The sequence below is a fragment of the Canis lupus genome, chromosome 11 (assembly GCF_011100685.1).
Source record: "Canis lupus familiaris isolate Mischka breed German Shepherd chromosome 11, alternate assembly UU_Cfam_GSD_1.0, whole genome shotgun sequence".
Classification (NCBI taxonomy): Eukaryota; Metazoa; Chordata; class Mammalia; order Carnivora; family Canidae; genus Canis; species Canis lupus.
The window spans coordinates 9,186,561-9,199,929 of record NC_049232.1 but is presented as its reverse complement, the minus strand read 5'-3'; the positions used below and the strand labels follow the sequence as shown (position 1 = coordinate 9,199,929).

The 13,369-nt window shown below is 62.3% G+C and overlaps 2 protein-coding genes across 2 annotated transcripts; one reads left to right on the top strand and one right to left on the bottom strand.

Annotated features, from left to right (window-relative positions):
• Positions 1-1,800: 1,800 nt before the first annotated feature.
• On the bottom strand, positions 1,801-4,720 carry LOC119874004 (nuclear pore-associated protein 1-like). Its single transcript, XM_038551651.1, is given in 6 exon segments — positions 1,801-2,677; positions 2,680-3,285; positions 3,288-3,478; positions 3,481-3,540; positions 3,543-3,731; positions 3,733-4,720. Coding segments are annotated over 6 exon segments (2,481 nt in total). The 3' UTR covers positions 1,801-2,230.
• A 5,601-nt stretch (positions 4,721-10,321) lies between these two features.
• On the top strand, positions 10,322-11,296 carry LOC106559456 (keratin-associated protein 10-1-like). The gene is made up of 2 exons (XM_038551650.1): positions 10,322-10,683; positions 10,789-11,296. The coding sequence occupies exons 1-2, from the start codon at positions 10,322-10,324 to the stop codon at positions 11,294-11,296; spliced, it is 870 nt and encodes a 289-aa protein (XP_038407578.1).
• The last annotated feature ends 2,073 nt before the right edge of the window (positions 11,297-13,369 follow it).

Below are 13,369 nucleotides of genomic sequence, written 5' to 3'. Positions count from 1 at the left end.
TAAGCCCCATAAAGTCAGCAATTTTGCCTTTATTAAGTCTAGTGGAGATCCAGAAAAGTTTAGGGTCAGCCAGAACTGGGCACAATTGTAACACAGGTGATTTGATATTTTAGTGATTTAGATCAGAGCTGGGCTGATTATTGAAAAGGATCTGTTTCACTGCGCTTAAGCAGCACAATAAATTCTAAATAAACTGACATTTCTAACACTTACAGAGCAGGCATGTATGTGCTCTTTTTCCATTTGTTTCTCCGGGCTCAAATCTGTCTTCTCTGGGCGAAGTGGGAATGTGTAAGAACGATTGGCCTAAGTCTAAACTAAGAAGGCACCGAAGAAAACATTTAAACATTTTGAGGGTGGTTTCCTTTCACTCATCACGGGTTATTCAACCTCTATTGAGGTCAGAGTCAGGGGAGAGGAGAGCGAAGCACAGAGGGTAGAGGCAAGGATGAGTCACCTCATCTCTCCCTCCTTTGGACCTTCCTTCCTCCTGGATGCCCATCCCTTACACTCAAAATGCAGATTTCAGGGGTCTGTGCGTGCAGCCAGAACCTGTGGCTACTTCCACATTCCAGTCACTGAGACACAGAAAATTTGGCATAAAGTCTGGTTCAACCCACCACACTCACATAGGTTCATTCTTTCTCTACTGCCGAGACAAAAAGACACACGAGCAAAAGCAGATTAGTAAGAACAAAGTTTTATAGATATATAAGTATATCTACGTAATCCGGGAAAGATAAGAGCCCATTGAGGCTCTGATACAGCAAAATCCATTTACTATTACATAAAATATGTGGAGGAGTATCTGTTCCATAGATGTTGAGATTCATGACAAAAGGAAGGAACCAGTGGGTGGTGGCTCCTAGACAGGTTATGAAGGTACCTAGCCACGCCCAGAGCACAGAACAGTGGACCAAGAACTTGCACACACAGTGCTGGCTCACCAAAGTCAGAGGGGTGCCCTGACTAGGGGCAGGTCCACGTGTTCCAAGAGCAGAGAGTTCTAAGATGCATGGTGGTATCCCCCATTGCACCACCAGTGCTGTGGCTTGGGGGGGTTCTGTGTGCTCTGTAGGAATGGGGGACCACTATCTGGTCCAGTCACAGTAGGTATGGTGCTGTTCCCCGTAGCACCAGTTGCTTTAGAGACAGGTAGGCCCCCAGGGTTCTGAGGGCGGTTGCTGATACAGAGGGCTGCCATCATAGAGACGATGAGGTTTTCATCTGTGTTTGCATCAGGTGGGCCCCCACTATGCCGACATAAAGCGGGAATTCCAGGTCTTCCAGTCTTGGGAGTGACGTTGTTCCTTCCTCCGCACCACTTACACGCTGGGCAGGTGGGCCCCGGGTGCCTGGATTTAAAGTCCCTGCAGTGGTAGCAGGGACTGCAGGCCCCACAGACGTCTGTGGGCCTGTAGTGTTAGCCATGACTGGTGGGCCACTGGGGACTGCAGACCCCACAAAGACCTGTGGGCCTGTGGTGTTAGCCATGAGGGGTGGGCCACTGGGGACTGCAGACCACACAAAGGTCTGTGAGCCTGTAGTGTTAGCCATGAGGGGTGGGCCAATGGGGACTGCAGACCACACAAAGGTCTGTGAGCCTGTAGTGTTAGCCATGAGGGGTGGGCCACTGGGGACTGCAGACCACACAAAGGTCTGTGTGCCAGTAGTGTTAGCCAGGAGGGGTGGGCCACTGGGGACCGCAGGCCCCACAAAGGTCTGTGTGCCAGTAGTGTTAGCCATGAGTGGTGGGCCACTGGGGACCGCAGACCACACAAAGGTCTGTGGGCCTGTAGTGTTAGCCATGAGGGGTGGGCCACTGGGGACTGCAGACCACACAAAGGTCTGTGGGCCTGTAGTGTTTGCCATGAGTGGAGGGCCACTGGGGACCGCAGGCCCCACAAAGGTCTGTGGGCCTGTAGCGTTCGCCATGAGGCGTGGGCCACTGGGGACCGCAGGCCCCACCACGGTCTGTGGGTCCGTAGTAGTAGCTGGGAGTGACGAGCTAGTGTTCCCAGTGGGACCTCCAAAGCCAGTCGCGGTAGAATGAGGCGTGTGGAGAATACCTGGCTGGTTACCAAAGGCCGTCTGCTTGTTGACTGTGGGGCCAAAAGGAGAGCCCGCGAAAGCTGCCTGCACCGTGCTGCCTCCGGGTGGGTGAGCTACAGGCGTCGTCAGGCCGACAGCCTGTGGTGGGGCTACTGTTTTTCCCAACAGGTAGGAATTGTTAGGCTGTTGCCCACTGTGACCTCCAGTGTGGGCTGAGAGGCGATTCCTGCGTTAGAACGCTTGGAAACGGGGTCTGTGTGCTGGCTGGCTTTTGAGGTAAAGTGGTAGAGCCGTGGGCCGAGGCAGTGCTGCCCGTAGGTGGTGTGTTGCCAGAACCAGGAAGTGCCCTGTAAAATGACAACTGGTTCTTCCGCGACCCAGGGGGGGCCTGAAAGATGACAGCCCGGGAGGGCGATGTGGTATCCATGGCATCGGGGTCACAGTGAGCGTCGGGGTTTGCAGAGGCGCTGCCTACTGGAGTGCCGGTGGCTCCAGAACTGAGGTTGGGCAAGCCAGTGGCCATAGCAGCACCGGGAAGAGAAGCTGTTGGCTGCCTCCCAGCAAGAGTCCCGTGTGTGGGCTGAGGGGTGGTGTGGAGGCCGAAGAGTTGATGAAGAAGTGGGGTGGGGCCGGGGCCATCGACGTCGGTGGATTGGTGGATGCTGCGACTTTCGCAGGGCATCGCTGCGTCATGCTGCAACGGCCCCGGGCAAACGGAGGACAGCTCATCCCGGAGCGTGGGGGCGTGGAGGTGACAGCCCGCGAGGGAGGCGTCGTGTCCATGTCCACGACAGCAGGATCTGAAATAGGCTTGGAGGTCAAAGTGGATGACTTTGCTGCGATGGTAGAAGAAGTCGGCTTAGAGGTGCCGGGCTGGACGACGACGGAGCTGTCCGTGGAGCCGCCTGGACGCGGGGTTGTTAGGAAAAGCGGGGGAGAATCCACACACCCAGGGGTTGGGGATTCTTTTGTGCAGGGGGTGGGGGTAAGGTGTGGGGCGGTCGGGGGTGGGTGCTGCAGCGCGGCCTGGGGGAAGAGGGCCTCCCTGAAGTGGGGTTTCCCAAAGGGACAGGAACTAGGGGGAGGAAGAGAATCAGCAGGAGCAGCAAGAGGAGGAGATTCAGGAACGACACGTCCTGTTTCCCGACCACCATGTTGTGTTGGGGAAGGCGGAGGCACAGAGAGGGTCGGGGGCCCGGCAGAGGGGTCAGCCAAGGCGGTGCGAGGAACGGGGACCTGGGCAGCGGGAGCGGCCGCGGCGGGGAGCCTGCAGCCTCCGAGGCAAGTGGGGGCGAGGAAGGGGCAGGCGGGGCGGCCCAGCAGTCGGCCGAGGTGTCTGTTCTGTCCTTCGGGATCTTGTCCCTCGGACGCTCGGCGTCCTGCGAGGTGCCCGGGTTCTTGTCAGGAGCAAGGCGAGGAAGCTTCGGGGTGGGGGCCAGTCCCCCCGATCCCACAGCAGTGGTAGAGGCGGCGGCACTGGCAGGCGGGGGGCAGGCCTAGTTTCCTTCTGTGTGGCCCGCTGCTGGCCGACGCCGGCGGGAGAGGGCTCCGTGGCGAGACGCCCGGGGCCCCCAGCCTGTGTGTCCCTCCTCCCCGCGGCCCGCACGCTCCCGGGCGGATGGTTTTCAGCCGCCGCCCCCTCTGCGGAGGGCCCCTGCGGCCCGGGGCAGCCTGGGCGTGGGCGCGAGGGCACCGCGCGTCCCTGTCGGGGTCCCGAGGACCTCTCCCACGGGACCGCCTGAAGAGGTGGCCACGCGGCCTGCAGAGGACGACATGGGAGACATCTGGGTGCTGGCCCACGAGCCCTCTCCGGAGGGGGCGAGACGTCGGTCCAGGGCTGCAGGGCTGGCTTGGTGGAGGCTGAGAGCGCCGCAGGTGTCCGGGGCTCGGATGTCCACTGCGTGCCCCGCGGCTGTGGGGGCGGCCACTGCCACCACCCGGCCCTTTGGTCTCTCCGAGAGCCTGCGTCTGTCCTCCGGGGTGCTCCGGGACCTCCTCCTCCGTGCCCTGGGCTCGAAAGGGGGAGGGGACGGGTCGGTACCTGACCCGCGGCCCCGGCTCCCTGTGCAGGTAGTGAATGCAGGAGCGTGACCTCGCGCCCCGGGGGAGGGATCCTCACAGTCCTCGAGGGCCGGACCAGCGGGCAACTGCGCAGACAGCTCACGCCCCCCGGAGGGCTCCCCCAGCTCCCCGCGGGGAGGAGGCCCAGAGGGGGGCCCGCGGCCTGAGGGAGCGGGAGCCGCCTCCTGGGCTCCCCGTGGCAGCGAGCCGGTACAGGCTCCCCCTCCGCCCCCGCTGGGATGGCCTGCGCCCAGAGCAGGGGGCGGGTGCAGGAGCCGCAGGGTGGTCCGGCCAGGACGGGCGGTGTCACGGGCGGGCGTGGCCAGCGGGCAACTCCGGCGGGGCAGGGGCCGGCGGGGGGGGCGAAGAAACTTAGAAAATAAACGGCCCATTTAGGGCTAGCTGGGCGCCAGGGTGGGAGGTTGGGGCATAAGGCCTTGGAGAGGGTCTCCACGGCTCTGACTCCTCTCCAGGACCAGCACACCAAGCCTCTGAGCGCGTCACAAAGCCGCCCACGCGGGCCGTGCAGCCCCGCCCACCAGCGGGGGGAGGGGAGGGAGGGGGCGGGGCCCACCTTCCAGCTGTTGAGGCCATAGAGCACCTGCATGGTTGCCCCCGCGTGGGGGAGGGGCGGGGCCTGGGACTGCGGGGGGGGGGGGGGGGGGGCGCCTCAGACCCCAGGGTGTGCCTGGCCAGCCCTTCCCCGGGGAAGCCCTGAGGGGGAGCAGGAGCCTCCCGAGGCTTAGAGGGCGAGGGTGGCCTGCTTCGCCGAGGGCCGGCCCTGCTGCCCTGCGAGGCCTGCTGCCCTGCTTCCATGTGAGGCTTCTGCCCTGCTGCCCCGCAAGGCCTGCAACCCTGCTGCCCTGAGACGCCTGCTGCATTACTGCCTTGAGACGCCTGCTGCCTTGCTGCCCTGCGAGACCTGCAGCCCTGCTGCCCTTCGAAGCCTGCAGCCCTGCAAAGCCTGCACCCCTGCTGCCCTGCTGCCCTGCTGCACTGTGAGCCCTGCAGCCCTGGGAAGCCTGTTGCCCAGCTGACCTGAGATGCCTGCTGCCCTGCTGCCTTGCGAGGCCTGCAGCCCTGCTGCCCTGCTGCCATGTGAGGCCTGCTGCCCTACTACTGTGCAAGGCCTCTGCCCTGCTGCCCTGCAAGGCCTGTAACCCTGCTACCCTGAGACACCTGCTGCCCTCCTACCCTGCTGCAGTGGGACGCCTGCAGCCCTTTTGCCCTGAGAGACCTGCTGCCCTGCTGCCATGTGAGGCCTGTTGCCCTGCCTTCTTGCGAGGCCTGTAGCCAAGCTGCCCTGCTGCCAATTGAGGCCTGCTCCCCTGCTGCCCCGTGAGGCCTGCACTCCTGCTGCCCTGCTAGGCCTGCTGCCTGGCTGCCCCAAGAGGCCTGCTGCCCTGCTGCCCTGCTAGGCCTGCTGCCCGGCTGACCTGAGACGCCCGCTGCCTTGTTGCCCTGCAAGGCCTGCATCTCTGCTGCCCCAAGAGGCCTGCTGCCCTGCTAGGTCTGATGTCCTGCTGACCTGAGACGCCTGCTGCCCTGCTGCCCTGCGAGGCCTGCATCCCTGCTGCCCTGCTACCATGTGAGGCCTCGGCCCTGCTGCCCTGCGAAGCCTGCTTCCCTGCTGCCCTACGAGGTTTGCAGCCCTGCTGCCTTGAGAGACCTGCTGCCCTGCTATCCTGTGAGCCTTGTGGCCCTGCTTCCCTGCTGCCATGTGAGGCCTGCTGCCCTGCTGCCCTGTGAGGCCTGCAGCCCTGCTGCCATGTGAGGCCTCTGCCCTGATGCCCTGCAAGGCCTGCAGCCATGCTTCCCTGAGACGCCTGCTGCCCTGCTGCCCTACTGCACTGCGAGCCCTGCAGCCCTGGGAGGCCTGCTGCCCAGCTGCCCTGTGATGACTCTGCCCTACTGCCCTGCAGCCATGTGAGGCCTGCAGCCCTGCTGCCCTGCGAGGCCTGCTGCCCTGCTGCCTTGTAAAGTCTGCAGCCCTGAGAAGCCCCGTAGCCCTGCTGCCATGTGAGGCCTGCTGCTCTGCTGACCTGCGAAACCTGCAGCCCTGCGAAGCCTGCAGCCCTGCTGCCCTACTGCACTGGGAGCTCTGCAACCCTGGGAGGCCTGCTGCCCAGCTGCCCTGCTGCCCTGAGACGCCTGCTGCCCTGTTGCCCAGCTGACCTGAGATGCCTGCTGCCCTGCCACCTTGTGAGGCCTCAAGCCCTGCTGCCCTGCTGCCATCTGAGGCCTGCTGCCCTGCTGCTGTGCGAGGCCTCTGCCCTGCTGCCCTGCGAGCCCTGCAATCCTGCTGCCCTGAGATGCCTGATGCCCTGTTGCCCAGCGAGGCATGCAGCCCCGTTGCCCTGAGAGGCCTGCAGCCCTGCTGCCATGTGAGGCCTCTGCCCTACTGCCCTGCGAGCCTTGCAGCCCAGGGGGCATCCTGGCCTGCTGCCCTGCAAGGCCTGCTGCCCTGCTGTCCTGTGAGCCTTGTGGCCCTGCTGTCCTGCTGCCCTGTGAGGCCTGCTGCCCTGCTGCCCTGCGATGCCTGCAGCCCTGCGAAGCCTGCAGCCCTGCTGCCCTGCTGCCATGTGAGGCCTGTTGCCCTGCTGCCCTGCGATGCCTGCAGCCCAGCTGCCCTGAGACGCCTGCTGCACTGCTGCTGTGCGAGGACTGCAGCCCTGCTGCCCTGCTGCCATGTGAGGCCTATTGCCCTGCTGTCCTGCGATGCCCGCAGCTCAGCTGCCCTGAGAGACCTGCTGACCTGCTGCCAAGTGAGGCCTGCTGACCTGATGCCCTGCGAGTCCTACAGATTTGCTGCCGTGTGAGGCCTGCAGTGCTGCTGCCCTGAGTCGCCTGCTACCTTGCTGCCTGGCAAGGCCTGTAGCCATGCAGTCCTGATGCCATGTGAGACCTGCTGCCCTGCTGCACTACGAGGCTGTAGAGCCTTCTATCCTGCTGCCCTGCTGCCCTGGGAGACCTGCAGCCCTGCTGCCCAGAGACACCTGCTGCTCTGTTGCCATGTGAGGCCTCTGCCCTGCTGCCATGCAAGGCCTGCAACCCTGCTGCCCTGAGACACCTGCTGCCGTGCTACCCTGCTGCTGTGGGACGCCTGCAGCCCTTTTGCCCTGAGACGCCTGCTGCACTGGGAGACCTGCTGCCCTGATACCCTGCGAGGCCTGAAGCCCGCTGCCCAGCGAGGCCTGCAGCCCTGCTGCCCAGCAAGTCCTGCTGCCCTGCTACCCTGCAAGGCCCACTGCCCTGCTGACCTGGGACACCTGCTGCCTTGTTGCCCTGCGAGGCTTGAAGCCCTGCTTCCCTGCTGCCATGTGAGGCCTGCTGCCTTGCTGCCCTGTGAGGGCTCTAGCCCTGTTGCCATGTGAAGCCTCTACCCTGCTGCCATGCAAGGCCTGACCCCAGCTGTCCTGAGATGCCTGCTGCCCTGCTGCCCTGCGAGACCTGCAGCCCTGCTACTGTGCTGCCCTGGAGGCCTGCTGCCCTGCTGCCCTGCGAGACCTGCAGCCCTGCTACTGTGCTGCCCTGGAGGCCTGCTGCCCTGCTGCCCTGGAGGCCTGCTGCCCTGCTGCCATGTGAGGCCTCTGCCCTGCTGCCCTGTGAGGCCTGCAGCGCTGCTGCCCTGAGACACCTGCGGCCCTGCTGCCGTGCTGCCCTGCGAGGCCTGCTGCCCGATTGACCGGAGACGCCTGAGGCCCTGGTGCCCTGCGAGGCCTGCAGCCATGCTCCCCTGTTGCCCTGTGAGGCCCCTGCCCTGTTGCCTTGCAAGGCTTGCAGGACTGCTGCACTGAGAGACCCGCAGCCCTTCTGCCCTGAGAGGCCTGCAGCCCTGCTGCCCTGAGAGCCCGGTCCTGCTGCCCTGCGAGCCCTGCAGCCCTGCTGCTCTGAGAGACCTGCTGCCCTACTTCCATGTGAGGCAGGCCACCCTGCTGCCCTGCAGGCCTGCAACCCTGCTGCCCTGATGCCTTGCGAGGCCTGATGCATTACTGACCTGAGACTCCTGCTACCCTACTGCCCTGAGAGGCCTGCCTTCTGCTACCCTGGGACACCATCAACCCTGCTGCCCTGAGACACCTACTCTGCTTCCCTGCGAGGCCTACAGCCCTGCTGTCCTGAGAGGCCTGCTGCCCTGATGCCTTGCGAGGCCTGCTGCCCTGCTGCCCTGAGGGGACTGCTGCTCTGCTGCCTGGGAGGCCTGCAGCCCTGCTCCCCTCTGCCATGTGAGGCCTCTGCCCTGCTGCCATGCAAGGCCTGCAACCCTGCTGCCCTGAGACGCCTGCTGCCCTGCTGCCCTGCAAGACCTGCAGCCCTGCTGCCATGTGAGGCCTCTGCCCTACTGCCCTGCGAGCCTTGCAGCCCAGGGGGCATCCTGGCCTGCTGCCCTGCAAGGCCTGCTGCCCTGCTGTCCTGCGATGCCTGCAGCCCAGCTGCCCTGAGAGGCCTGCTGCAATGCTGCCCTGTGAGGCTTGCAGCCCTCCTGCACTGCTGTCATGTGAGGCCTGCTACACTGCTGCCCTGCGAGTTCTCAACCCTGCTGACCTGCTGCTATGTGAGGCCTGCTGCCCTGCTGCCAAGTGAGGCCTGCTGCCCTGCTGCCCTGGGAGACCTGCAGCCCTGCTGCCCTTATGCCATGTGATGCCTGCTGCCCTGCTTCCCTGCAAAACCTGCAGCCCTGTAAAGCCTGTAGCCCTGCTGCCCTACTGTACTGCGAGCTCTGCAATCCTGGGAGGCTGCTGCCCAGCTATCCTGCTGCCATCTGAGGCCTGCTGCCCTGCTGCCGTGCAAGGCCTCTGCCCTGCTGCCCTGCGAGCCCTGCAACCATGCTGCCCTGAGATGCCTGATGCCCTGTTGCCTGGCGAGGCCTGCAGCCCGCTGCCCTGAGAGGCCTGCAGCCCTGCTGCCATGTGAGGCCTCTGCCCTACTGCCCTGCGAGCCTTGCAGCCCAGGGGGCATCCTGGCCTGCTGCCCTGAGAGGCCTGCTGCCCTGCTGCCCTGCGATGCCTGCAGCCCAGCTGCCCTGAGAGGCCTGCTGCACTGCTGCCCTGCGAGGCTTGCAGCCCTGCTGCCCTGCAAGGCCTGCAGCTCTGCTGCCCTGAGTCACCTGCTGCCCTGCTGCCCTGCGAGGCCTGTAGCCATGCTGCCCTGCTGCCATGTGAGGCCTCTGCCCTGCTGCCCTGTGAGGCCTGCTGCCCTGCTGCCGTGAGACACCTGCTGCCCTGCTACCCTGCGAGGCCTGCAGCCCTACTGCATTGATGCCATGTGAGGCCTGCTACCCTGCTGCCCTGAGACGCCTGCTACCCTGTTGCTCTGTAAGCCCTTAGCCATGCTGCCTTTCTGCCATGTGAGGCTTCCTGCCCTGCTGCCCTGCGAGCCCTGCAGCCCTGCTGCCCTGCAACGCCTGCTGCTCTGCGAGGCCTGCTGCCCTGCTGCGACAAGAGGCCTGCAGCCCTTCTGCCCTGAGAGGCTTGCTACCCTGCTGCCCTGCAAAGCCAGCAGCCCTGCTGCCCTGCTGCCCTGCAAGGCCTGTAGCCCTGTTGCCCTGCTGCCCTGCTGCCTTGCGAGGCCTGCTGCCCTGCTGCCCTGAGAGACCTGCTTGCCTGCTGCCCTGCAAAGTCTGCAGCCCTGCTGTCCTGCGATGCCTACAGCCCTGCTGCCCTGTGAGGCCTGCAGCCCTGCTGCCCTGTGACTCCTGCAGCCCTGCAAAGCCTGCAGCCCTGCTGCCCTGCTGCACTGCGAGCCCTGCAGCCCTGGGAGGTCTGCTGAGCTGCCTTTCTGCCATGTGAGGCCTCGGACCCTGCTGCCATGCAAGGCCTGCAACCCTGCTGCCCTGAGACTCCTGCTGCCCTGCTGCCGTGGGAGGCCTGCAACCCTGCTGCCCTGAGACACCTGCTGCTCTGCTGCCCTTCGATGCCTGGAGCCCTGCTGCCCTGAGATGCCTGCTGCACTGCTGCCATACGAGGACTGCAGCCCTGCTGCCCTGCTCCCCTGCTCCCCTGGGAGACCTGCTGACCTGCTGCCATGTGAGGCCTCTGCTCTGGTGCCCTTCGAAGCCTGCAGCCCTGAAGAGTCTGCAGCCTGCAGCCCTGCTGCCCTTCTGCCATGTGAGGCCTGCTTCCCTGCTTCCCTGCGAGGCCTGCAGCCCTGCTGCCCTGAGAGGCCAATAACCCTGCTGCCCTGCGGCCATGTGAGGACTTCTGCCCTGATGCCCTGCGAGGCCTATAGCCCTGCTGCCCGGGGAGGCCTGCAGCCCTGCTGCCCTGCTGCCGTCCTGTCCTGCGAAACCTGCAGCCCTGCTCACCTGCTGCCATGTGAGACCTGCTGCCCTGTTGCCCTGAGATGCCACAGCCAGGCTGCCCTGCGAGGCCTACAGCACTGCTGCCCTGGGAGGCTTGTTGCCCTGTTGCTCTGTAAGGCCTACAGTGCTGCTGCCCTGAAACTCCTGCTGCCCTGTTGCCCTTCGAGGCCTGCAACCCTGCTGACCTGCTGCCATGTGAGGCCTGCTGCCCTGCTGCCCTGTGAGACCTGCTGCCCTGTTGCCCTGAGAGGCCACAGCCAGGCTGCCCTGTGAGGCCTGCAGCACTGCTGCCCTGGGAGGCTTGTTGCCCTGTTGCTCTGTGAGGCCTACAGCGCTGCTGCCCTGAGACTCCTGCTGCCCTGTTGCCCTTCGAGGCCTGCAGCCCTGCTGCCCTGCTGCCATGTGAGGCCTGTTGCCCTGCTGCCCTGCGAGGCTTGCTGCCCAGCTGACCAGAGACGCCTGAGGCCCTGGTGCCCTGCGAGGACTGCACCCTTGCTGCCCTGCTGCCCTGTTGCCCTGCAAGGCCAGCAGCCCTACTGCCCTGCTGCCCTGTTGCCCTGCGAGGCCAGCAGCCCTACTGCCCTGCTGCCATGTGATGCCTCTGCCCTTCTGCCCTTCGAGGCCTACAGCCCTGCTGCTGTGCTGCCATGTGATGCCTCTGCCCTTCTGCCCTTCGAGGCCTGCAGCCCTGCTGCTCTGCTGCCATGTGATGCCTGCTGCCCTGCTGCCTTGAGACACTTGCTGCCTTGCTGCCCTGCGAGGCCAGCAGCCCTACTGCCTTGCTTACATGTGAGGCCTCTGCCCTTCTGCCCTTCGAGGCCTGCAGCCCTGTTGCCCTGCTGCCATGTGAGGCCTACTGCCCTGCTGCGCTGTGAGACCTGAAGCCCTGCTGCCCTAAGAGGCCTACTGCCATGCTGCCCTGTAAGCCCTGCAGCCCTGGGAGGCCTGCTGCCCTGCAGCCCTGCTGCCTTGAGAGGCCTGCTGCCTGGCTACCCTATGAGGCCTGCTGCCCTGCTGACCTGAGACGCCGGCTACCCTGCTGCCCTCGTTGGCCTGCAGCCCTGCTGCCCTTCTGCCATCTGAGGCCTGCTGCCCTGCTGCCCTGCTAGGCCTGCTGCCCTGCTGACCTGAGAGGCCTACAGCTCTGCTGCCGTGCTGCCCTGTGAAGCTTGCAACCCTGCTGCACTGCTGCCCTTCGAGGCCTGCAGCCTTGCTGCCCTGCTGCCATGTGAGGCCTCTGCCCTGCTGCCCTGCCAGGGCTGCTGCCCTGCTGCCCAGAGATGCCTGCTGCCCTGCTGCTCTGCTGCCATGTGAGTATTCTGCCCTGCTGCCCTGTGAGGCCTGCAGCCCTGATGCCCTGAGAGGCTTGCAGCCCTGCTGCCCTGCTGCTGTCCTGTCCTGCAAAACCTGCAGCCCTGCTACCCTGCTGCCATGTGAGGCCTGCTGCCCTGCTGCCCTGAGATGCCTGCTGCCCTGCTGCTCTGCGTGGCCTGTAGCCCTGCTGCCCTGCTGCCATGTGAGGCCTGCTGCCCTGCTGCACTGCGAGGCCTGCAGCTCTGATGCCCTGCTAGGCCTTCTACCCTGGTGCCCTGCGAGCCCTACAGCCCTTGGATGCCTGCGGAACTGATGCCCTGCAAAGTCTACAGCCCTGCTGCCCTGCGAGGCTGCAGCCCTGCTGCCCTGAGAGGTCTGTTGCCCTGCTGCCCTGCGAGGCCTGCAGTCCGGCCACCAGTGTCATTCGTCCAGCCGTTGAGGTTTCTGAGCAGACACTGGAACCTGAGCTGACTGGATGCTGCCTCCTGTGACCCCCTCACTGTCTGGCATGTTCTTTTCTTTATGGGAATTTGCCAAAACAACATTTACAATGTACACCGCTCCTTGGGTCATGGAGATGGTAGTGGCATAGCAGGGTCGAACCCAGCCTGACTGCTCCCAGAGCTCTTACTCAGGAGTGTGTGTTACCATTTTCTTAAAATTAATTTTTATTTTTCATAGTTCTTAGGGTACTTAGCACGGTGCTGTACTTATTCAAGCACTGCCCAATATTAGGTTTTCTTTTGTTCGATTCATAAATTGAACATAAATTGATCAGAGATCAATTGAACAATTAATTGTTCAAAAATTGAACAATTAGAACATAAATTGATCTAAGATCAGAACAATTTTCAGAACATAAATTGTTCTGATCTTAGAAGACAGAGGTCATGGACCAGCAGTCGTCCCATATTCGTAATTCAGCCTTGCAGCTCCGATGTGGTCTTTGGTCTACTTTGCAGGATCCAAATGTGTAAGATTCTATGTAAAGATTTTATGTAAATCTATAAAGATTATATTGTAGATAAATTGTAATCTACCTGAAAAGAGTGCACCAGTGGATTGTTGCATATGGATTAGAAGCTGGTTTCTCTGGCCTCTAGGACTATGTCTAGTAAGGCATCTCATTCATGTCTAGAAAGCAAATACAGAATTTATTGTAAGTTAATAGTGGAGCAATGTAATGAATGGATTAAAGTAAGATCCTTATCGGTCATTATGAGTATGCCAACCAGGTTCACCCTTCACCTCACATTGTTGGCACCCATATGTAATTCGAGAAATTCTTATGCCCAAGAGAGGAGACATACTCTCGGGCATCTGACAAGGGAAACTTGTATTATTGCCTAGGAGCTGGAAGCTTCAGCACGATGAGGAAGATTTTAAAAACCCTGGCCAAACACATAGCTTTGCCTAGTTTGAATCTTGTTTCTTTGGTTTACATCATTGAAGTGTTTTCTCTCTCACGGGGCTGATGTTGTGTTTTAGGAATATGACATGCAGAAGTTTAAGAACCAAGAATCCTACCAACCAGAAAGAAACATATATGTACATTTTAAAATGTCATATATTTATTTTTTATATTTAAAATAGCACTGGACATAATTCATATGTACAAAGTAAGAAACATATGTACATTTT